Raw genomic sequence first — 23,863 nt, forward strand, 5'->3', positions numbered from 1 at the left:
TGGATTACGTTTTGAGTAGATGTAAACTGAGTCAAAGCTATTGCTACTGTATTTTGGTTGAGACATTTGAAACTGAAAACTGCTGTTTTGCTATCAGTTTTACCATGAATACTTTGAGTGAATTAGGCAGTTCATGCCCATATGATGCTACTTAATGGTGGAATAATATGTAAGCATCATATGATAGGCACTGAGTGCATCATTCCTGTGAAATGCAGAAATGCTATCCTTATTTAAGGATGGAAAATGATGCATAAAAGTGCAAGAATTTGCCCCGGGACATACAGAAAGTGAGAGAGAGAATAGTTATTTAATACAGGGTCCTCAAGCTCACAGCACCAGTCCATTTGTTGTCTTTTAAAGTGATTCTCTGCGGTAAATATACTTTTAGTATCTATAAAATTAATTTTGCAATAAGATTAGTTAATTAGTAGAGCTGAAGAAATGGGAAATGAGCGTCAGATGGTAATGTTTTCCAGTGTTTTAGCTCTAGGAATAACCATTATTATTATTATCAATAATATAGTCAATGCTTATTGTACGTGTTAAAGATAATACAGTAATTAGTGGAATTGAGCATAATTAAGATATTACAACTGTCAAGAAAAAGTGAATTACTTGGTAATCTGTACTTGTCTGAATAGCAGGTATTTTGTTTACCTCCAAGAGAAAAGCCATAAATTTAGGTATAACGAATGGAGGTCACGCGGAGAGGTTGGGGCCGGGGCCCAGGAAAGCAGCAACCACACATTCTGTCAGGGCTGTCCTCCGGGAGAGGATCTGGAAGTCCTGCGGGAGAATGACGTCACATTTTTCGCTGTTAGTCAAGGCCAAAATGCAAACTGCCTTGCTTTACTCGAGCAATAACGTTCTCTCAAGCACGTGAAGCAAAGATGTCAGCAGTATGTCCGGTGCGTTCATTGGAAACATCACCCAGAGCGGGCCAGCGTAGCGCGGTGGGATGGCGCTTTGAAGGAATACCTCATCCATGACAAGGGAAACTTGGCTCCGAATTAAGGACCGCAGCGGGCTCACCCTTGGACTCTGCTCCCTACCTTGCTTCTGGGCACCTCGCTTAAAAGCACCCTGGCAGGGGCTGCTGTGCGCTGCCGCTTTAAGGCATGCAGGCACTGCCAAGCAGCAGGTCCTCGCCACTGCTGGAGCACCAGGCGCGGGCAGCGATCCTCTGCTCGGCAGGGCTCACAGTCCCTCGCTGCTCTCTACTTAATAACATTTGGCTGCTTATGAGACAGCTGACCGGGGAGCTAAAGGCTTCCTTCTAGCGCGGCAGGGTTTCACCTGGTGCGGGCGGCAGCTGCCACCATGGCAGCAGCAACGGGCTCTGCTGCAGCAAAACCTGCCAAGTCCTGCAAAAAGTATCGAACGGTGAAGCGACACACCGGCATCTACACCTACCAGGAGCCGCCCCACAGGTAAGAGACCCTCCTTTCTCCTGAAGTGCAAATCTGCCTTATCTAGCACGAAAGTGGGATCTTGTCTTTTTACTTCCGTTTAGACAGAGCGTGGCAACACGGAAAGGAGCGTGAGAAAAAAAATCACTCTTCTCTCTATATTTAGATGTATTTCAAACCTCTCTGGTTTTTTATTTTCACAAAAGTCATTTTTCATACTGCAACGTAAACACTGTCCGTAAAACAGTGTCACTCCAATGAGTTCAGGGTATAGCAGGGTAAGAAATCTCTCTGTACCTTTCCCGTGTATTTATACATTTCCCTTGAACGTCCCCTGTGACTGAGGGGACGGGACTGTGGACCGATGGATCAGTGGTCTGATGAAGTATGTCTTTTGAATGTTCCTACAAGGCACGGCTGAGGTTATGATTTATTTCTAAGTGATTAAAAGGTGTTGCTTTTTCAGCAAAATTGCAGGGAACGTTCCTAACAAGTACATAGAAATTAGAATTCATACAATTAGAAAACTTCCTAGCTGGTGGTTGTTGCATGGTTCAGACCTCATCATTTCGTTCAGGGTGAAACAGTTGCCACAGGTTTTTAGACCTAAGCTTCTGCAAGAATGAATATTACCACTGTTTCATATACAATACCCTGTTTCAAACAGAGAACTGAGAGAGTTGTAGCTTAGCAAATGTAGTGACAGCATCAGAAAAGATGATTTAATAATCATCCACAGAAATCTGCATCAAAGCACACGAATCTTTTTACAGGGATGAGTAATTCCTGGTGTGCGGGGTCCCATGCTCCCATCCCCTTCTGAAGGGAACGAAGGGCGACCGTGTTCTAAGCATCTGTTCCCCCCATTCTAACAAGAAAATATTTTATCATTATTACAATCAAAATAAAAGGCCAACACCACGTGGTGAATAAATGAATGTTAAGTGCTCTTGCTGGAAATGTTTAGGCAGCACTTTGTTCCAGAAAAATAGATAGACTGTCTTGCTGGCATGATGCATGAGCTGTAAGGTTGGAAATGCTCGGAGAGGAAAGTGGGATGCGTGGTGGGGAGCAGGGATGTCGCTCTAATAGGTTGGATCCTGTGCAAATCAACAGTTTGCTGGGGATCTGAACGGGAATAATTTGTCTTGTTTTCCTCTCGTGGGGTGTGTGCTGGGCTGCCAGCAACTCGGACGATGATATTGCTGAAGAAAAGGCTGAGAGCCATGACCCAGAGCAGATCTTTCAGAACATCCAGTACCAGAAGGAGATTATGTCCAACATCCGCTGCCGGCCGTGGCCGATGAGGCAGAAGCTGAGGGCGCTCAGGTAAAGGTGTTTGCACGGAAGCTTTCACGCTCGCTGGCTGTGACAGTGCTTTCAGCCTCAGAAGTTTTTCAGTGTAAGCTGGAAGGGATCGAGCACAGAAATGATTAAGAGCTGCTAGGAAAGCGTGCCGTGAGGATGCTCTGACAAGATCTGAGAGCTGGCTGAAGGCAGCAGCCTCAGGGTGGAAAGTCTGCAGGTGAAGTTCTCTCCTGTGCATGCCTGTGGCTCCCTTTAGACAGTCACTGTCCAGAAGAGAGAGCAAGAAATCACGCTTTGGCTATTAACTATTAAAACGGTGTACCAGCTGTTCAGTGGTCTAAGGAAAGGCTGTTGGTAATGCTCAGTAATAGGTTTTTAAGCTAAATTCCCAAAAAGGAAAAGTCATCTGCTATTTTCAAGGTAATTGCATGTGACAATTGCATGGTATGAGAACAGAAGCTGGTCATAATCTTCATGTACTATATTGTAAATGGCAGTAAATACTGGACACTTGTAGGTTTAAAAGGTACGTGCAGTGTAGTAATAACATGTCTCAGCTTAAGATTGCAATTATTATATTAATAATTCCAACTTTACAATGAAAGGGTGGTGCCTAACTCTTTGGGCTACCTGTCTAAATTGCGTCAGGTCTTTCACAGCGTGATCTGTTTGGGGTTGCTTTATTTTTCCTTTTCATCTGGCATCTTTCTCTTAAAACCCTGTGTGATGCTAGGGATGGCATTTTAGTTGTGAGGAATCCCTACCAGCAGTAGAGCCCTTGTGTAATCTTGGAAGCAAAGAGAGATTTTTCTCTCTTAGGCAGAGAGACCTGCTGCCTTCCTGCTCATGAAGGAAGATGATGTTGATGAGATTTGGGTGGTCCCCATCCACCTTCTGCTAAGGTCAAAGACTGCGTATGACCAGATGAACACGCACCTCTTCACATCTGACAAGAGCGCTACACCATATTTGTAGAAGAGGTGTTAGTATCCACGTGAGATTAACCAGACTGTAATGGGGATCTTTTTACTGTACTCATTTAGGTTGTACCATTTTAAAAGAGAGACTTTGAATCAAAAGGATAGAGGGAAAAATTAGAGGACTAGAAAACTCTCCCTGCAGTCAAACTTCTGAATGCTGAGTTTACTCAGACAAAATTCTCAGTGGTTTTAAAGTGTCAGTAAAAACCTCCGTAGGAAAAGAAAAAAGCTTTGCCTGGTTAAGGATTTTATGGTGAGACAGTCCACGATGGTGTTTCGGAGCATTTGACAACTTTGCTAGTTGGTGCTTGTGCAGAATAAGGGCCTCCGAGTAACGGGGTCAATGTAAAATAAACTTCCACCTTCTTGTGCAGGCAGGCGAAGGAGATCGTGCTGAAGTATGAGGGGAGGCTCACAAGAACAAGGGGTTACCAAGCTGCTGGTGCAGAGGTACGGCTGCTTTTTCTTAAATTAGAGCTCTTTTCTATACCAATAGTCGCCTGCAGTTTTCATTTACAGAAGCGTATGTTTGCTGTGCAGTCCTGATCTCCAACTCAGGAACTCTGCAGAGGGAGGAAAAAGCAGCTAAAAGCTTCTCTTTTTTTCTATTGTGAATTTAGTAATTACATTTTTGCAGACTAATTTGATGTGTTGAGGGATGGATGTCCTTCTATTAACGCAGTATAAGCTTCCTTCTCAAAAAATCTACAAATATTGATGCCTGCTAGAGGGGGTGATGGGAATGGGATACCAACAACACGATGTCAGTATTCTCTGAAGAGCTATTTCACCAGGCTCTGGGGCCACAGTTCAATAGTTTAGTATGAAAAATGTGTCTAGCTTTTAGTTTGGAAGACAATCCTACAATAGCTTATGGTAAATACACTGTTAAATGAAGGTTTTTGCTTGCCTAATACTCATAGATTTTCTAAGATGAGATTCAAATTCTTTTTACACCGCTGAAAATAGACCCTGGCCCTAGTTGCTGGAAATTAATAACACGTAGGAAATTGTCCCTAATATGCGACTGACAGAGAAGATATCTTTAGTCATCTAAGCAGTCAAGAATATTTTTGTCATCGTAATGAGTAGCCTTTTAATGAGTAACTTACCTTCCTTCAAAAAGGCAGGGCTGTAACAGTAAAATGGAACACTGTGTATTTTATTCACATGAACGAGGGAAAGGCTGCATATGTACCTGTTGTTCTGTTATGTTGGCCCACAGCAAAGGTTAAAAGTTCTACTTTCCAAGGTAGGAAAGAGTAATTTTGCCTTGTTCTGCCTTTGCGTGTGTGGCAAATGCAGTGGAAGTAGGATGCCGTTAAAATAAATAGTGGTTTTTGCCTTTGACTTGAGCAGAACTAGGATGTTACCTAGAAAGAGAAGTAAACGCTAAGGGTCTGCAATACGTGTCAGCAAATCAGAGATTGGGCTCATTACTTGTTCATATTCCCCTTCCTATAACAAAATTAAGGCTTTCATATTAGAGTTCACAATGATTAAAAGTTCGTATCTAATCTAATTGCCTCTATTGTGTATATTTGCTTGAAAATATTCAGCACCCAGATATAATTCAGCAGTTAATTAGCCCCACTCATTATCTGTAGGGGAACTGCATTCTTTTTTCCTAGCACAAATTAGGGAATATAGCCTTTACATCAGGGCTAAATGCAGCAAATGCAACAGAAAGAGCTGCATTTTCTTCTAACTGGAAGGGCTTCATTTTCACGTGTTTTCTCAGAAAATAGCATGGTGACCGAGGAGACAAAAATTGTAGCACGGCAAAACGAGCACTACATCATCAAAATGAAGAACTCAATGGTTGAACATGTGCTAAGAACAAAATGCAGCTGTGAGTGTATAAGTTTTTTAATAAGTTTTTAAAATTGGCAAAATACAAACTGTTCATAATTGGACAATCCAGTCATGCTATTATGAAAATTGAAGTTAAAATACCTTTTACTGTTTTGACACTGAAAGCATTTTTGCTTTTCGGTTCAATTATTTTATATTTTCATTGTATTTTTTTACATTTGCAATTAATGCCAGATGCCCATACTCTGGATTCTAAGAGTATAAATTACCTGTTCAGGTAGGCAGTAGGCAGGAAAAGAGGTGATAGCTATCTAATTATAATTTTAACAAATGCTATTCCCACATGGACAGCTTTGTATACTTTATAAGTCTGCAGTACAACTGGCACAAGCTGCTTCATTCCTTTCTCAGCCTTGTGAACCCTGCTTTCAAATGAAGGTAGCGATTCCCATGCAATTCACAGCATCTACAGTCTCTTTGTTTAATTAAAATACTTCCCGCTCATGCAATAAAATACCCATACCACCATAAAAATTAATTAACTTCGGCCAAAGAGATTGATGATATATTCAGTAAGTAAAATGTTATTTACTTCTCTTTGGTTTTAGGAGATTAGATTACATGATATAATATTGACACTGCTGCTGACTAAAATATAGAGGTTTTTTAACATCTAGCTGTACTAAAAATACTTTATAATGCATGATATACAAATATTATTCTTCTGTTGACACTGTAAAGTTATAGCTCCAATTCAGCAATTCAAAAACTGCCCTCAATTTTGCACATGCAGATGTTGTTTCTCCTCCCACGTGCGTACGCACACCCCACTGAGTGCAGGAAGATGCTTTCCTCTGACCGTGCAAAAAGAAAAAAAGGCTCTACAGAATAGAACCACAGGTTTTCTGCAGGTGTCAGCTGTAATACACAGAGCTGAGAATCTAGTAGTTGAATTTGCTGCTGTTGAGTATGAAAGCTTATTCTTCCTCTAAGAAAAACTGGCATTATGCTTCTCTTAAATTTGAAGTTAGTTGTCTGTTCGTTTGTTTATCCTAGAAATCAAATTTATTATGTGCAGTGCAGCGGGATTCCCTCATAAATTACACAGAGGCTAGGCATCCAGCAATACCCAACTGGGATGACTTCTGCTGCCCGGAGCCGCTGTCCGCGGTTCCTCCCCTCCGCAGCCCCCGACCGTGGAGAAGGCGACAGGGAACGGTGCCCGTCGGGTCCTCATGGTCCTTGTGTGTAAAAGGTGTAGATCGGTGGCTCCTGCCTGCACCTATACTAGGTGTATAAAGAGCGCTCTGTCTCATCTTTGTTGGCATTCGGCTGGTAAACAGAGTCAAGGACTCCGGTGCCCCCCACGTTTTGTGCGTTTCTAAAACCCGCCATGGTTTGCTTCACCCACCTTACCCACAGGCATGCTCTAAGATCTTAGTAATTAATGCTTGTAATATTTCTTGTGATACAAGATGAAAGAGACGTGAGCAAAATACTCTGCATTTCTATTTTTATTTTTTTACATGCAGAAGTGTCATATTTCTCATTTCTCTGCTTTTTTCTCAGCTTTGGAGGAAGTTTATTCGACTTGCGTATAATTTTTTGGTAATCTTTATTCCTTGGGAAATGAGAATAAAGAAAATCGAGAGTAAGTATAAAGACTTAATGGTATTGAACAGTAAAGCACTTGCTAAAATGCTGGGTCTTAGGGTTTATTTTTGAATTCACTGAATTAAATAAATAATATTTGGGAGAAGGAGTTAAATGCAAACTTTCAGCGGTGACGTTTTCATTTAAAACCTTGCTTTTTCTTCTTTTCCTGGTGCCTTAGACACTGCACAGTTCCACAGTTCTCATTTATGGTCGTAGTGGGGGGTAACATTTAAAAAGTCAAATTTGTCCCATTGTGGTTCTGCAAATGCAAGATGTGGTTATAGTTTATCACAGTCCATGGGGCAGCATCCTCGGGCCAACATCCCCAGATCTGCCCAGGGTTAAGCGTGGTTGTAACCTGCGTCACCAGCCCTTGAGCCTTTGAATAGAATTAAAGCAGCCCTTAACATGACATCAGCAGGCAGGTCATACCTCTGTGCTTCAGTGGCGAAGGAAAATGGACGTCACCCAGCAAAGCAGCTTCTTGCGTAAATGCTGCTGGTAATCATGAGACTTCCCCAACAGAGCTGGCATTGGAATTATATTTTCCTCAATGACGTGTTAACGTTTTCTCTATTTCGCTGTAAGCCCTGCGTGAATAGGAAAGGTTTTCCTTTTGTTTTATTATTCAAATAATACTTCATGAATAAATGATATGAGCTTTTATAGACTGTGTAGCTCAGATAACTATTTTCTGTGGTTTAAGGTCATTTTGGGTCTGGAGTCGCCTCTTACTTCATCTTCTTGAGATGGCTATTTGGAATCAATATTGTACTTACCATAATGACAGGAGCATTTGTAGTCTTACCAGAGGTAAGAACATATTGGTCATATTTACAGAAAAATGCTTACTGTTGCACTTTCCTTTCTGAATTAAACAAATGCCACGCTTAAAGGCATGCATCAATTTGAAATGTACAATATAAAATGAATTATTTAAAATAAATTCCACTATTAAGAGGTTTTTTCCTACCAAAGGATAAGAGATTTTTGCTATTAGTGTCAGAGATGATATTTTGTCAACGCGGTACTAATGCTTTTACAGAATATGTTTGTATCCGATTACTAAAATGGAGAACCAAATCCTAAAAGCTGTAGTTGGTGTTGAGTACGCTCGAGTCCTGTTAGTGTCATTTACAGGCAGAAAAACATAACACCCCTCTCCAGACTCCGGATTATTGTCCATTAGAAATCATTTTCTAGAAGTTCTGAACAGCCACAACTTTGTTTAGTTCTTGCATGCAAGTAAGGCTATTTGTTAACTTTTGTTAAATTATTCATAAATGTTATTTTGCCTCACCTAACCTGTGCTTTAATAACGTTATCAGAAAACATGGGAATATCTGATTTTTATTCTCATTGGCTAAACTAAAAAAAAAAAAGTAAGTACCCCCGAAACAAACAAGAAAGTAAACTGAAATAAAAAAGGTATTCACTTTCATTTTTTACTTTTTTAAAGAAAAGTAGATGTAATCTTGAAATACCGTTTTGAGATCAAACACCGTCATATTTAATTTAAAAATGCTTGAATTAAAACAAACAGAACTTTTAAAGCTATTTTGTTAATGGTTTCAGTTGATCTCTCTTTTAATTTCTCAGCCATTTCAAAGGTGTCTACAGAGCACTAGATTTCCTCACAGGTAGACCACAGATAGCAAAAAAAACCCCAACCCATCTGGTTTAGTGGAAAATGAAAGCAGGATTTCTCATGGAATTTCTAGTTTAGGACGAGGAATGACCCAATACTCGCTATCCTGACAGTATCATCCGTGCGGGCAGCTCTTGGTGGGTTCCGGTGTGCGGCCCCAGGTCAGACGGGCTTGCACAGCTTCTGAGACCTTCTCTCTCTTTCCCAGCTACTGGCCGGAGCACCGTTCGGCAGCACGGACAGCAAGACCATTCCCAAGGAGCGTATTGCATCTGCTCAAGACCTGGACACCATCTGGTCACTAGGGGCAAGACTAAAACCACTCTTTATTGTTTCGCTATCGCTGTTCTGTCGTGATCATTGGTTACTGCTCTTACTTACGGGCTCTGGTCTTTGCAGGGCTACCTCCAGTACTCTGTTTTGTTTTATGGCTACTACGGTAGTGACAGGAAGATTGGGAAAGCTGGATATCGGCTGCCTCTTGCCTACTTCCTTGTTGGAATGGCAGTGTTTGCTTACAGCTTCATCATTCTCTTAAAAAAGTAAGACTTCCCATTTCTTGCTGTTCATAAGCTTGTGTGTTCAGGCAATCCTTAATGGTGTATTTATCCCATTTCCTCTGTATTTATTCTGCATAGTTCTACTAATCCGTTCAAGTCTGCTAATATCAGGGAGGCAGACTGAGTTTAACTCTAGCTTGCTCTTTATCTCGCTGTCATTCATCTTCGTGCTCTCTTCAGTTTCCCGGCCTATAGAAGGAGGGCAGCACAGAAGATGATCTGTGTGCTCTGTGTTTTGTATAGTGTAAGGTCCGACGCTCATGGAAGTCCCTCCTGCTTTCCTCTTTTCTGGTATAAATATTACTGTGACAGAAATTTATATTTTAGGTGTAATGCTTTCAGCATTATTCTTCCCATCTATTGAAATACAAATATAAAAATTCCATCCTAGATGTAATATCATTTGCATTGTTTCAGCCGGTAAGTGGCATCCCGTTCGAATGTAAGCTTAATTTCTTTGCTGTTGAAGGGCCAGGAGTAGGAGTTGCTTAGCAGAGAAAGCAAGACTGCTAGCACTGACCATAAATCCAGGAATGTGCAATGCTTGGAGAGGGGCAAGGTCACTCTGCCCTCTCCCGATTTGCTTTCCCTTCCCCTCTGGATACCTATTTATCCAGCACAGTGCAGTCCAGGGACATTTTTAGCGCTGCCTGTAATAACTCTCAGTTTTGAAGCCAAACCTCCCCTTTTCCTTTATTTTTATTCTACCTGCTGGTTTGTGCCAAGGGTCGCTGATGTGTTTGACGCTGATCTATGCATCTGCAGTTTCTGGACACGATTAGCTCTTCTCCTTCTGACTTAGCTCGCTGACTCTTTGCTTGGCTGCTTACAGTTCCCCTTTTAACGTTGTCCTTTTGGATGCCCTTTCTTTCATAAGCTATTAATCTTCATTTCATTTCTTACACTTTGCAATATTCTGCCATCTTGCCTATCTGAGATGAGCAGGTGGGGTTTTCTTTCTTTTTCCCAAGGTCTGTAAAATGGCACTGGATTTCTATTTGACAGTAACATATATTTTGAGGGTGAAAACAATACAAAAACCAAACAGATCTTGTGCATGATCACTAGTTTTGCCAAACTAGCTTGTAAACGCAGTAATAGTGATCTTAGCAATAGTATCTTCCAGCTGGATCCTACCTGGAGATCGTAAAACTGAAATATGTTTAAGTCCACTGCTCTAGTGAGACTTATTAGCTTTATTTGTCTGCTATAAAGAATATAAATATCAAAATGCCCTTCCAGAGTGAGCCACTTCTGTACTAGAATAAAAGCAAAGTTCCTGCTCTGAACCTCACCCTGTTTTATTTTCTTCAGAAAGCTGCCAACAATGACACCAACTGCTGCGAAGTTTTGGTAGTTCTAAAGGCGTAGACATCTGAAAACTATGAACCAAACCAGTGATTTCCTTCATATCCCTCTTCACGCATTAACAACAGTTGAATATTTGTTGTTTTTTTACAGAATGGCAAAGAACTCAAGAATGAGTTTAGCAAGTGCCTCTGATGAAAATTACACTTTCTGTTGGAGACTGTTCTGTGCTTGGGACTATTTAATAGGAAACCCCGAGGCTGCAGAGAGCAAAGCTGCTGCCATAGTTAATAGCATTAGGGTGAGCAACTGACCTTCAAATTATTTAGTTGATTTGTTTGTTAATCTGTAAGCTACATAAGTCTTTCCTCTCATTCCCTTGCATTTCCTATGGTTTTTTAATGTTCATTTACAGATCTATTTGCCTAGGGGAGGGCTGGTATCGCATCTCCGTGTGGTATTGCAGTCACATCGTACTTGCTGACACCGTCATTCTGTCCCAGCAAGGCCATTGTGTTCTTCTTCGGAAGAGTTTTAATGCCACTGTACGTGTGACAAGGAGTTAGATAACCAGAAACACATTTGCTTGTGATGCAATTTCATTGAGTAATAAAATCAAATTCATGTTAACAATGTGAAAACACTCATTTATTTCATCTCTCCATAACAAATGGTCCAAGGACATCTTACAGCTCTCTCAATGTTAGAAAATTGCTTTAAATACAGATGTTATCCATTTAGAATTTAAGAATAGATGTGGTTTTCATCAGAAGTAATTTATTTCCCAAATTTGGTGTATTCTCATTAAGTCATTGAACAAAATTACTTCAAATTGTGTTAAGGATAAATTAATAAGCTATGACATTTAGTTATTTCAATGACTGAGGATAACTTTTGACAGTTCTGTATTATATTACTGACACTTGGATTCTATAGGCACGTCCTGCAAAAAGATCCGGTAGTGTAAACCTCTGGTTGTACCCCATTGAACATGCATGACTGGAAGTGCACAAGGATTTGATTACTGTGTATTTGTTTCTCAAAAATCTCCTTCACTATTTAAGCTCGCTCATCACTCCTAAAAAGCTATGCAGGACAGAGAGGTATTTATCTTCTTGCGCTTCCAGGATGTGAAGTTTTTTATTAGTCTACTTGATACCTACGACACTTCTGTGAATGATATGTGCGTTATTTTTGCTGAACACTATTAAAATGATAATGCTGTGTTTCTTTCAAGGAAGCTATATTGGAAGAACAGGAAAAGAAGAAAAGCAAAAACTTGTACGTATATAAGATCAGAGACACTTTTCAAAGCACTGTTTCAATGCAGATAGTGCTAATCTGCTTGTCTTGTACTTCTAAAAAACATGTTAGAAAAGACCCCTGGTGTGATAAGACAACCTACTGTATTGGCTGTGTCTTTTTTTTTTTTTTTTCCCAGGGCAGTGACTATAAGCTTAAGAATTATTGCAAACATCCTTGTGCTTCTCTCGCTTGCTGGCAGTATTTACATCATATACTTTGTTGTGGATCGATCCCAAAGGTTAGAGCGCACCAAAAAGGAATTGACTCTTTGGGAAAAAAATGAGGTACGCTGTCTTTACGCCACCTCTGCGTTAGAAGCAGGATGATTGTCTCAGGGCTCTCTGTAGCAATAGTGTGCACTGAGGTGTAAATCGCAAGAGATTAGCCAGGAGAAATGAGGAACGAGAGGGCAGAGTGGCGGTTACCTGGATCTGTCTCCGTGCACTTGCTCCCTCTGCTCTGCAGCAAGGCGTTAGCAGAGCTGAAGTGGGCAGGGGGATGCTGCAGGTCCTCATTTCACAGAGACGGCAGTTCTAGCTGGCCCCTATTTTGTGAGGACAAAGCATAAACTCTCCTGTCACTTGCAAATCTACTTTTGCGCCCATGATTGAGCTGAGCGAACACTGGGCCAACGGACTAGAAAGGAATCAGCTTTGACAATAGCTATTGATTTTAGCTGGGGGATACTGAATGTTCTGGGAATATTTCCATTCAGAGGAATGAGTGGATACTGAGAGTAGGAAGTGAATAGGTATGGAGAAGCTACTCATCCGTCTCAGAGGAAGATGCTGGCTTCATATTTCTCACACGTTAAGTTTTTATTTTAATTAGTAAAGTAGTAACTTTAAAGCTACAATGTCTGGAGTAAAGATTCCTGAGTGGTGTTCCAGATCTACAATTTTGGATCATAACTACTGTTATTACTAATGTCAATAATAACTTTTTAAAGCATCTCCTCCAAGAAAAGCAATCACCAAGGCATGTGCATCAGCAGTATTTCAATCAGCACTCAAGGTACCACAGAAGATCTACATGAAAAAGCTACAAAAATGCTGCGTCTTTCCGTTCTGTAGGTGAGCGTGGTTGTTTCACTGATTACAATGATTGCACCCTCTGCTTTTGAACTTGTGGCAGCTCTGGAGATGTATCATCCAAGGACCACTCTTCGCTTCCAGCTTGCCAGGTGTGGGCATTATGCAGTGTAGAAAATATGTGGGGAGAAAGGGAGGAAGAGGAGAGATGTGTTCTGGTCGTATGTTTTAGTCCAGCCAAGCCAGAGAATGTACGAGAAGTCAATGGGATAACAGTGCTGATAACCTGTACCTTATGCTTCTTGTTTTCAGGGTTCTCGTTCTATACCTGGGGAACCTCTACAGTTTAATCATTGCTCTCCTGGATAAAGTGGACAGTATGAATGTCACTGTAAGTTTAACTCGATGTTTTCTGATGTGTAAAGCTAGTAGACTTTATAGATAGAATGCCATTTGTTGTGATATATAGGAAGTCAGGTGAAAACTTGTTTGAAATTGACTGAAACATATTACAGTTTGATGGGATTGTAAAGTTTAGTTTAATTTGTAATGTTCATTTACAGCTACTTGTAGTTTTTTAGGATAACTGGATCCATTTGATTGCTGATGTAACACGATAAACGGATTTCTGTGCATTGCTTAACAATTTAAAAAAAAAAAACCCCAACCAAAAAACCAAACCATCACTTTAGGCCTAATATTTCCAGCTACCTAAAATCGGCTTTCAGTACTGTCCTTACAAGTTCTGTCTGACTCCGTATGTTGACAGCTACTTAACAGTCCCCTAACTGCTGCCTGAAAATACATGAAGAAATGCCTCTGTGTGTGTACATTGTAGAAGGTACAGACATCTGCATGTACGTACAGTTGAAAAAGTAGCTTTCGGGACATTTATTATTTCAGGACTCTGACATTAACAGCAATGCAAGTAATTCTACCACCTTCTTAGCAACCAAAACTCTTTCTAAAGAAGACAATTTATCTACAACTATTCCTGGTGTACAAATTAAGAGAAACGGCATTGTCATGTTGGAAGAGAGTCGCACTCAAGGCTTGATGGTCCCTGACTCACTGCTTAACAAAACAGTTTCCTTCAACTATAACACCCAGAACCCACAGGATCAGTGCTGGGAGACGTATGTTGGTCAAGTACGTAATTTTTTTATTATGTCATCAACTTATTCCTAATCCACATTTGACAAAAAATGAAAATCATGTTGTACTGTGTTCAATTTTAGAGCTTTTCTTTGTATAAATACCAGAATTAAGCTAAGGATTGTGTAGAAAGAGTAAAGACTATGCAAAGTGATATGCCCACAGATACAAACTTTGGTTTTAGTTCAGTATCTACAATGTGTGTAGTGTTGTACAAATGTCCTTTTGCCAGGCTTCGGCCCCTGTCTTCAGCTCTGCACAGGCAGATCTCTACAGATGCGTGATACGATCCTATTTTAATAGGATACATCCTATTAAACTCGTACAGAGAAACACGACTATAAAAATGTATAAGCAGTAACACGCACCCTGTGCAGATTCAGACTGCTGCTTGGATAGACGGGGATGCAGACCCGAGCCAAGCATGAGATTGCGTTCTGGGCCATTTGTACAATACCTCTGAATCCTCTATTCGTTCTGCCTCGGTAAATCACCAGAGAATCAAGTGTTCTTCACTTCTTCAGAGAGAAAGAGAACAACAACAAAAGGTTTCAAAATACTGTCAGTTCGTGAGAATGGAGCCGGTTGGGTGGCAGCGCCACGTATGCGTGCTCCCGCAGTTAGGTTGCAGAAAATCTGCAGACTTAATATGACACTTTTTTCTTCCCTGCATGTGAAGCGTACATCGTTTGTGGCCTTTACTTTGAGTGACTAGCAGTGGCACTAACACATGCAGAGAGAAATTTTAATGCCAGAAAATGCAAAAGATGTCATTTGATCCCAATATACTTTGGTCTCTGTCAGTGTTGCACTTATGTCTAGGCCACTAGATTAAGAAAGATGCTAGCGTGCTTCTGACTTGTTGAGCTCCTTGTTCCGGAGTGAGCAATATTAAAGGTCTTGTTTGATCATCTGGAGCAAAAGACCCCTCCTAGGTTTATTAGCCCGACTTCTATTCTCGTATGCCCCTCTCCCCATTGCACAGTCATCAGGAAATTTTTAGAATAGGTGTTCATGGGTTTTTTGATTGTTTTTTTTTTTTCCCCAGAATGGGCTAGAGAAGTTTGGAATTGAATCTTCTCTATTTAGTTGTATGTTTCTAAAGCTCAATTAAATATAGGATAACCCCATTCGTTTGTAAGCACTAAACAGGTCTCTTATGGCTTGATGATCCTACTGCCATTGGGTTTTGGTTTTGTATGAATAATAAGCATTTCTCATTGTGAAGCACTTAGCAAGTATGTATTACAACAGTCAGCATTGTACCCAAAGGATTGGGTACAATAGAAAAACCAACCCGTTTCAGTTTATCTAGATAAATTTTCAGAACAGTCATTAAAAAGAAAGTTTGAAGCCATCACGACCAGAGTTTTATTGCTGCAAGCAATAGAAGGCGAACAGGAAGCTTGATTATATTTGTTCTCTTTGCTAGAACAAAGACAAGTAAGGGAAAAGTCAAACAGGAAAAGCTTAAAAGGAAATAATTTATATATTCAAATCATATTTTATCAGGATTCTAAGCTTGAGCCAAAATACAAGTACAAACGCAAAAGAGCCCTATGCAGTCCATTTGCTTCCAGAATGACTCAGTATGTGTGAACAATATGTATTTCAGGAGATGCTAAAGCTTTCAATTATCGACATGATTTTCACAGTCGCAAGCATCCTGCTAATTGATTTTTTCCGTGGACTGTGTGTCCGATATTTAAGTGATTGCTGGTGCTGGGATCTAGAAAGCAAGTTTGTAAGTACAGTCTTTATTTTATCAAACTAAGATGCTGAAGATGGGTAGGCTCCTTCCCTTAGTATTGAACGTCCTTAAAGCCTTTCAACAGGTAGATAATTTCTTGGTAGCACACATCTATAAAGGCACAGCTCACGCTGAGTTTTAAATTGGAGGGGCACAGGGTGAATGCTGAGATTGGATGTTTTTCTCAAGCCTACTCCCATGGCCGCGGTGCAAAAATCTTTGTCCTTCCCAAAATGAGATCCTGGACCAGTCCCAGCATCAAAGATGAGACAGAGGGCGTGGAGTTGCTCCCCACATCCTCTTTTCTGTAGCTGTAACGTCGATCCATAATGTAGATAGTGGTCCAAGAAACAAGAACCAAAAGCATTATAGCCCTTTAAGAAAATGACGGTGGGTAATATTTGGTTAGCAAGAAGCTGTTGGCATGAAAGGCTGAGGACTGTTCTTTGTCCCTAACTAAATAAATTAAGTAAACCAGAGAGGAATTAGTTTATTTAATCCCCTGCTGCAGACTAGGTTTTACTGTGTTCCCACTGCCTGCCAGAAGTTGGTATTTGATGTGGACGTTTCAGGCTATGTGCTTGTCCGCACACCGATTCAGTCATATGCTTCTAATAAATGATCTGAAAAAAAGATGAAGACAAGGTATTCATCCTATACTGTGTTTCTTGTAGCCAGAATATGGAGAATTCAAAATTGCAGAGAATGTCTTGCATTTGGTCTACAACCAAGGAATGATCTGGTATGTAGTCCATAAGCGATTTTTCTTGTCCTTCGTTGGCTGATTACTGAGTCAGTCTGATGATTTCCAATGAAGCCTATTCAAGTAGGATATCGGTAATGCAGTGTTTTATACTTTATTATAACAAGAGATTGTCTGTTGGTAGTGAGCTGTTGTTTACCTGGTTTTTTATATGTTCTTTTGCTATTAAGATTGCTTCTGGCAACACTGAGCACTGACATGATATCATTTTTCCAGGATGGGAGCTTTCTTTTCACCTTGCTTACCAGCATTCAATGTTCTCAAGCTGATTGGACTCATGTACCTGAGGAGCTGGGCTGTGTTAACGTGTAATGTACCACATCAGCAGGTTTTCAGAGCATCTCGGTTAGTCAAAATAAGAACAAAAGATAAAGAATAAATCAAATGCAGACAATGGAAATGTCTTCTGTGCATTAGGAACAAAATGACAGGAGATTTTACCTCTGAAAGTTGACGGTAATACTGATAGCAAAGGTCTGTGAAAAAAACATAGTTACGGAGAAACTGGGGGGGTGTTAAAGTGGAGTAGTTAAAGATATGCAAGAACTGAAAAATATTGTCAGGGAATATTCCTAGACCAGTATATCTGGCCTAACATAAATGCTTTATTTCCATACAAATCTGATTGAGCACACTAAGCTACATGTGTTAACTGTTACAAGTCCTATTTCTCGACGTTTCTTTCTCTGAAAGCTATGCAGTATCTGCTTTTGTCTGTTGCACCGCACCACAGATTTCCCCGTTTTCCTTCTGTCATGATGAATATCTTAATTGCTTACTCAAAATGGAAATAATTTAGGGCATCTTTAATTCTCAAGAATCAGTTATTTCTAACCTGTTTTGAAGATGTCTCAGCTTCTGCCACTGTTCTTTTTCTCCCCCAACACAACCGGGCAGCAAGGTCAGTTTTTATAGAAGGGTGCTATAAACAGTTCTCTGGCTGCAGCAGTGGTATCTGGAAAGCAGCGCAAATGGGATTTTGATCATTAAGAGTCTGTTTAAACTGGGTCTGTTCAGGCTTTCTAATCACAGCAGAATGATTTTGATCTTTCAGAAATGTAGATCTTGAACTTGTTAGGTGGATACAGACTTGCACCTTTTATGTTGCCTCTGTTTTTCTCTCTGATTAGTATAATCTGAAACACGTTACGCCTTCTTGCAGATCCAATAATTTCTACTTGGCCATGTTGCTGTTCATGTTGTTCTTATGCATGTTACCAACAATTTTTGCTATTGCCCGATATAAGCCATCCTCAAGCTGTGGTCCCTTCAGGTAAGTTATAATGGACTAATGAAAATTGCAAAGATTTCATTTCACTCTCTGGCAATAAATTAATCAGGTTCAATAATACCCAAATTACCGATTAAAACTTAAAAAAAAAAGTTGGTAGACAGGACAATGTTTTTCTGCTGCCAGTGTTTTCCAGTTTAGGATTTAATTAGGTGAATATGTCAACGTTCTGAGTGAGGCTCGACATTTTGCTTTATATACACGGTTCAGTTATTTTATGTTTACATACCGTAATGTGCCGCCGAGCAATTTAGCACACATCACCATCTTGTGTCTCAATTCCAGCACCCTCCCAAGCCTGGCCAATGCTTTTGTGCTTTGGAAAAATTGTTAAAAAGCAAATAATGAACAAGTTGCTTTTATCCCCCCCCTTTTTTTTTTTTAAATCTTTCACTATACTGTTCCAAAGTAGTTTTGGATGAAACTCCTTGTTTTATTCAGTGCAACACTGCTTAACAAATTGATGTACCTAGGATTTCTTACAACTTAATTTTACCTTCTTTCTCCCCACCCCCCCACCCCCGCCGCCTCTTGTAGTGGACAAGAAAAAATATATGATATTGTGTCTGAAACGATTCAAAATGATTTTCCCACATGGTTCAACACGGTGATCACTTACATCAGCAGCCCCGTGGTTGTCCTCCCTGCACTACTACTTTTATTGTAAGTACTTTGGTTTTCAGAGGCAGGTTAAATTGATTGTATTAATACTGGCCTTATCTCCGGAGAGTCAAATGTTGATACTGAGGAACAAACACTGCATTATTGTAACTTTATTAAGCATATCTGAAAAAAAAAAAACCCACCTTATTGAATATATGGTACATAGATCAGACAGGAACGAGAGTATGTTAAAGAGACTGTCATCACGTTTTGAAAAGGAATTTCTTGTTCTGGGATATACTGTGTTAGAGCAAGTTCACTATGTCAAGGCTTGCAGTGCTACTGGTTCCAGGAAGTTTTAAGATCCTTCTTCCCTCTCAAGAGCTCCTCAGAAATTAATTTTCCATTTCCTCATGGTCATTAGTTCAGTTTATGACTGTGAACAGGGCTCAGTCTACCATTTAAAGGAGCTACTCAGTCATCCTGATTTCTGACAAGATAAACCAATTGTGAAGGTCTGCTCCTAAGTGCTAATGTAATATAACTTGCTGCAGACTTTCCAGTGGAAGTCCTTTCTTACTCTAGTTTCTAAATAATTGTTCACAGCTGGGGATTAATATTTACTTTGAGCTGTTTGAAATTCACTTTGCTTCTGTGAAGTATCATTTGTCTTGCATGTATCTTTGTATCGTTTTTTTTTTCCCTGTAAACTACAGACGAATGCAGAGTTTGTCCCACCAGTGGGCTTTTCGGACAAATCAGAAAGACCGAAGCAATACGTCCTATTTGTAACTTTTTCCTCTAAGGTCCCAGCCATGTAAATATGAACATATTTACAAATTTAAGTAGATCGATTGACTGCTTCAAACTGATGGCTAAGCACATATGTAAATGTTTGTGGAATGAAGTCTAGCTATAAGACTTTATTTCATCTGAAAGCCGGTGTAATCCGTTATGTCAGGCCAGATCTGATCTCAGCTGTGCCAGTGTAAACAAGGTGTTATTCCAGTCAGCCAACGAAATTACATTGGTATGAGTGTGCAAACTCAGCTGTAATTCTGGTGTCTCTGTTCCGCAACCTTGGACTGGGAAAAAAGGACGAGAAAATATTTATTGAAGTCTTCATTTTGAGCGTGTCCAGAATTTAAACAGAAAAAAGCTAGAAATGCACCCAGGGTTACACACACAACGAAAAGACCTGCAAAAAACACAGGTACAATTAGAACTGCTGTTAAATCTGTTTTCAGTTTCCTTCCTTTCTTTCATGTATGTTTGCTTGAAAGAAGGCTGTGATCCGTTATCACGGTATAAAGGAAGTGCTACAAAGCCGCAACTGAGCCTGTACATCATTTTGATGACCTATAAACCCTCAAAGAGAAAAGTGTCAAGAATGTTTGAAGTGACTCATAATCACCTCTTTCACTTCTAGCATGCTCATCTATTACCTACAAAGTATTGCAAGATCATTAAAATTCACCAACAATCAACTGAGAATGAAGATCCAAACAGTAAGTACTGCGCAAAGCACTTTTACTGCAATTTGGTGGGTCTTCAGTAAAGTTCTAGCCTAATTAAATCTCTAAAGTCACTTTCGGTGTTTCACAATGTAAAACCAATCCTGTATTTTTCATCCTTACACAGCAGTGGATTTACTCTCTAATCCATAATAATTTACTGCTTCTCATTCTTCTGAATGTATTTTAGGAAAGAACTGAAGATAAGAAAAAGGTGGTTCAGCTGGCAGTAGGTAAGCTGGTGAGCTTTAGAAATGCCACTATTAATAAAACATTTGGATGCAGACCCATTTTGATTTCTCATACATGTAGGGAAGTTCAACTACATTTAAAAAACTGCGTTTCCTGTAAAGTCCTCCTTTTAGATGGTTTTTGAGCTCAGCTTGACTTAATCTTGGCAGCACTGAAAAACAAGGTGTGTAGTTTATACCTAAACTCTGCTGGGATCTCCGGACTGGGTATTTTCCTGCTTTTCGCACCAACAGGGCAGAACCTGGGAGGCATCTCTGGTGATTCAAATCTTGTCAGACCTTGCATAAAATTCAGAGGCTAGCAGGCAGAAGAGGAGGAAGGGAATGGCCCCTGTTCTTTGACCTGAGATGGTTGAGTATTTCATCAGCAATGAAAAGATTTCAGACTTAATTGTCTACTGTGCCTGAGGGAATTTGAACCTGCACCTTCCACTTCTCAGATTTTAGCAATGAGAAACCACAGGAAGGATGCCGTCCTTCTAATACCTCCCAGTGAAAGGAACAAGTAAAAATTTGCCAAGCCAAAGAGAAGACATGATTCAGTAGCCTTATGGCTAGATCTTAACGCTACTGTGACCCCCTTATAGCTCTCCAGCAGACACATAAATGGTGAAATACCTGATATATAGCAATATGGTGATCAGGAGTGCCTATTAAGGGCAATGAGGTATGTGTCCTAGTTGGATTTCCTTTGTTACAAAAACCAAATTCAGCTTTTGGCTGTGACCAGCACAGCCACTGGACCCAGTTTGCTGAATTTGGCCACCTTCGTATTGGAAGTGGTGTACGTTGTGAACTAAAACGGGGCTCTTGAAAAGAGACATTGGCTCGTTGCCCATTTTGGAATCCTACAGTGCCATGTCCAGTGTTTTTTTCTACGTTCCCCAATACTACATCTGCCACGTACCGTAGTATGCCGATCCACCCCTTTATCACCCTGTCTCCCAGCGTGACACCCGTTTCTCTTTCCTGAACACAGTGGGGCTCTGTTAGCATTGGATCCCCTGACTGAAGGGTGAATTTGAGCCACTGTATTTACACAGCAGCTTCTAAATTTAGAGACCTGGACAGTTCCTGCAATAATAATTTCTGTTTTCCAGCCAGAATCCAGAATCTGGATGGGAATGACAAGAGACCAGAGCAAGAAAGCGATATTATCAGCCAGGAGTCTTCTGTTCGGTCCTCAACTCCCCGAAGGAATGGCAGTGTCTTGAACTTTGAATCTCCTGCGAGCAAAGGCACCAGAATACAAACCATTTCCCAGTCTGTGCTCCAAACTGTGCCCTCAGCTGATGTTGCAAGACCTGTCAACGCAACTCCCACAACTTCAACGTCTTTAACGCCAGCTCCCTCAGTATCAAGTGTGCAGAAACCAAGAAACGATCATATCACAAACAGGCAAGACTGCTTTGGTTTTGAAATAGCATTTCTTCCAGCAGCTCCATGACATACCTGTGTTTATTTACAAGATAGCTGTGTGTTCAGACTGTCTGGAGCAGTAAAACAGCTGAGGAATTTTTTTTTAAAAGCAGATTCATTCATGGGTACTATTCAGATTGCTGGTGACGCCATCTCCTTAACTCTCCCTTAACTGAGATGGGATTATAAAACTTTTGAAATGATGTAGTTGATGGAGTTTACGCACACCTCAAGCAAAGGTAAATACTAAGCTTCCCCTCAGGCATATAACTAAAATAGTTTGTGCAGGATAATGTTTCCATGAACAAGAGAAACGCAGTAAGAGTGCAGGAACCCTGTGCAGAATGCCTGTGCAGGTCTAGTTGTAGGACAACCAGTTTTGGACATCAGCAGACTGATGCTTTAAGCTACCTGTTGGTTTTTTTCTAAGCGATCAGATAGAGAACAGTTCTCGGAATAATAATAAAACAGAACGGGAACATAACCTGAGAGGTGAGTTGTCTGCTGCCTTTTCCCAGGGAACAACAAATACATCTCCTAATTTCTAGGGTATGTTTTCTCAAACTGGTCCCAAAAATTTAGAACAATGGAGATTCTGTAATCTGTGTTTGACTTCCAGAGCGATGAATTTTCTATACGTTTTAATTACGTTAATATATGTGTGTATCTCAGTATTTCCTTCCTTTTTTTTTTCCTTCCTAAAGGTACCCAAGCGTTGTGCATGGGAGTGCAAGCGAGCTCTGTAAAACAAAGCCCTACACACCAGTGACTTTCAAAAAGCACGCTGAAGATGTTCATTCTGAGCCTCTCTTTAGAAAAGGCATTCGGCAGGTAAATCCGGATGCTCTTGGGGCAGGGGCTCCTGTTTTTGTGGGACGTAGACCATATGCTACCAGGTATTTTCTTGTTAATGAAAATGAGTCCCGCAAAAAATCGCTCCGTTCCACCTCCCGACTCCAAAGGCACTTCAGAAAGGACGAATCGGGAGACATTATTGAGTTGTATCCACGCAGTGTCAGAAGATACGTGGTTCAAACGCCACACCACGTGTATTCCCCTCATCCCAGTGAAGATGAGGAGGATGAAGAGGAACTTGGGAGAGAATTCATGAACAGATCCCATCGCCCTCGTTCGCTGTCTGATCTTCGCCCAGCACCGCGATTTTACATTGGGGAACGTGCTGATGGCCACATTCTTATGAGCAAGGATCTAGCCAGAGTGCATTACAAATCCTGGGACGATGGTTTTGAGCTAGACCTGGACAGGCCTCCATATGCTTACAAGAAAGTGCACCTGAACTATCCTGAGCCACGCGTGAAACCAAAATCGAAGCAAAAGCTGGAGCAATCTCTAACAGAATCCGATTCCATTTCCATTGAATCCAGCAGCGATCCGCAGAACAGCAGCAATGGCCAATATATCCAGGTCATTCACAGCAAGGAAAAGTATCCGAAACCTGGGACAAAACTCGCCAAAAAGAAATCAAAAAACAGTGTTGATCTAAATATGTCTGAGCCTAATGAACTGCTATGCTCAAATGTCTGAGAAGGTGCCCCAACCTGTTTGTGTATTGAACAGGCGTGCGTGCCTTTGTTGTACTCGCTGGTTGAGGTCTGTTGGAATAACTTACGACATAGTCTTTGCAACAACAGCGTATGCGGCCACGCGAGGTGGGAAACGCATAGTTAGCCTTGTGTCTTACTGTTAACTGTACCTTGTTTTAATATCACAACGGACACATTGCAAAATTAGGAAGAGAAAGTTATTCCAATTTATTACTCTTATGCTGTAAAAAAACCCCAAACCCCCACCTACTGGAAAATCAAAAGCTATGTACTCGGGGCACTTTAATTAAACCAGTACAAAAATATGTCAGATGAGGCTCTTTCTGTCTCTTTGACACAGTCACAGCTAAAGATGCTTCCGCTGAATAAATTCAGCAGGTAATCAGCTTCCTACAAATAGACTTTGCTATTTACAGTACAATTTATGACATCTTGATGTGCCTAGTTTGAATATGGTGTACCTCAAACAAATCAGCAATAGGTTAATTACAGAGAATAGCGAGTTTCTTTAGAGTGTACTGCATGGGCA

At 40.6% G+C, this 23,863-nt stretch overlaps 1 protein-coding gene across 1 annotated transcript; it reads left to right on the forward strand.

Annotated features, from left to right (window-relative positions):
* The first annotated feature begins 1,323 nt into the window (after positions 1 to 1,323).
* On the forward strand, positions 1,324 to 23,638 carry TMC3 (transmembrane channel like 3). The gene is made up of 22 exons (XM_076348662.1): positions 1,324 to 1,433; positions 2,562 to 2,741; positions 4,075 to 4,150; positions 7,085 to 7,166; positions 7,878 to 7,984; positions 9,028 to 9,126; positions 9,219 to 9,361; positions 10,841 to 10,988; positions 11,925 to 11,968; positions 12,129 to 12,276; positions 13,066 to 13,175; positions 13,336 to 13,414; positions 13,927 to 14,172; positions 15,794 to 15,922; positions 16,603 to 16,670; positions 16,908 to 17,036; positions 17,854 to 17,964; positions 18,520 to 18,645; positions 20,015 to 20,093; positions 20,290 to 20,332; positions 21,451 to 21,748; positions 22,474 to 23,638. Exons 1-22 carry the CDS (start codon positions 1,324 to 1,326, stop codon positions 23,312 to 23,314), a joined length of 3,396 nt encoding a protein of 1,131 aa, XP_076204777.1. The 3' UTR covers positions 23,315 to 23,638.
* The last annotated feature ends 225 nt before the right edge of the window (positions 23,639 to 23,863 follow it).

The sequence above is a fragment of the Aptenodytes patagonicus genome, chromosome 10 (assembly GCF_965638725.1).
Source record: "Aptenodytes patagonicus chromosome 10, bAptPat1.pri.cur, whole genome shotgun sequence".
NCBI lineage: Eukaryota > Metazoa > Chordata > Aves > Sphenisciformes > Spheniscidae > Aptenodytes > Aptenodytes patagonicus.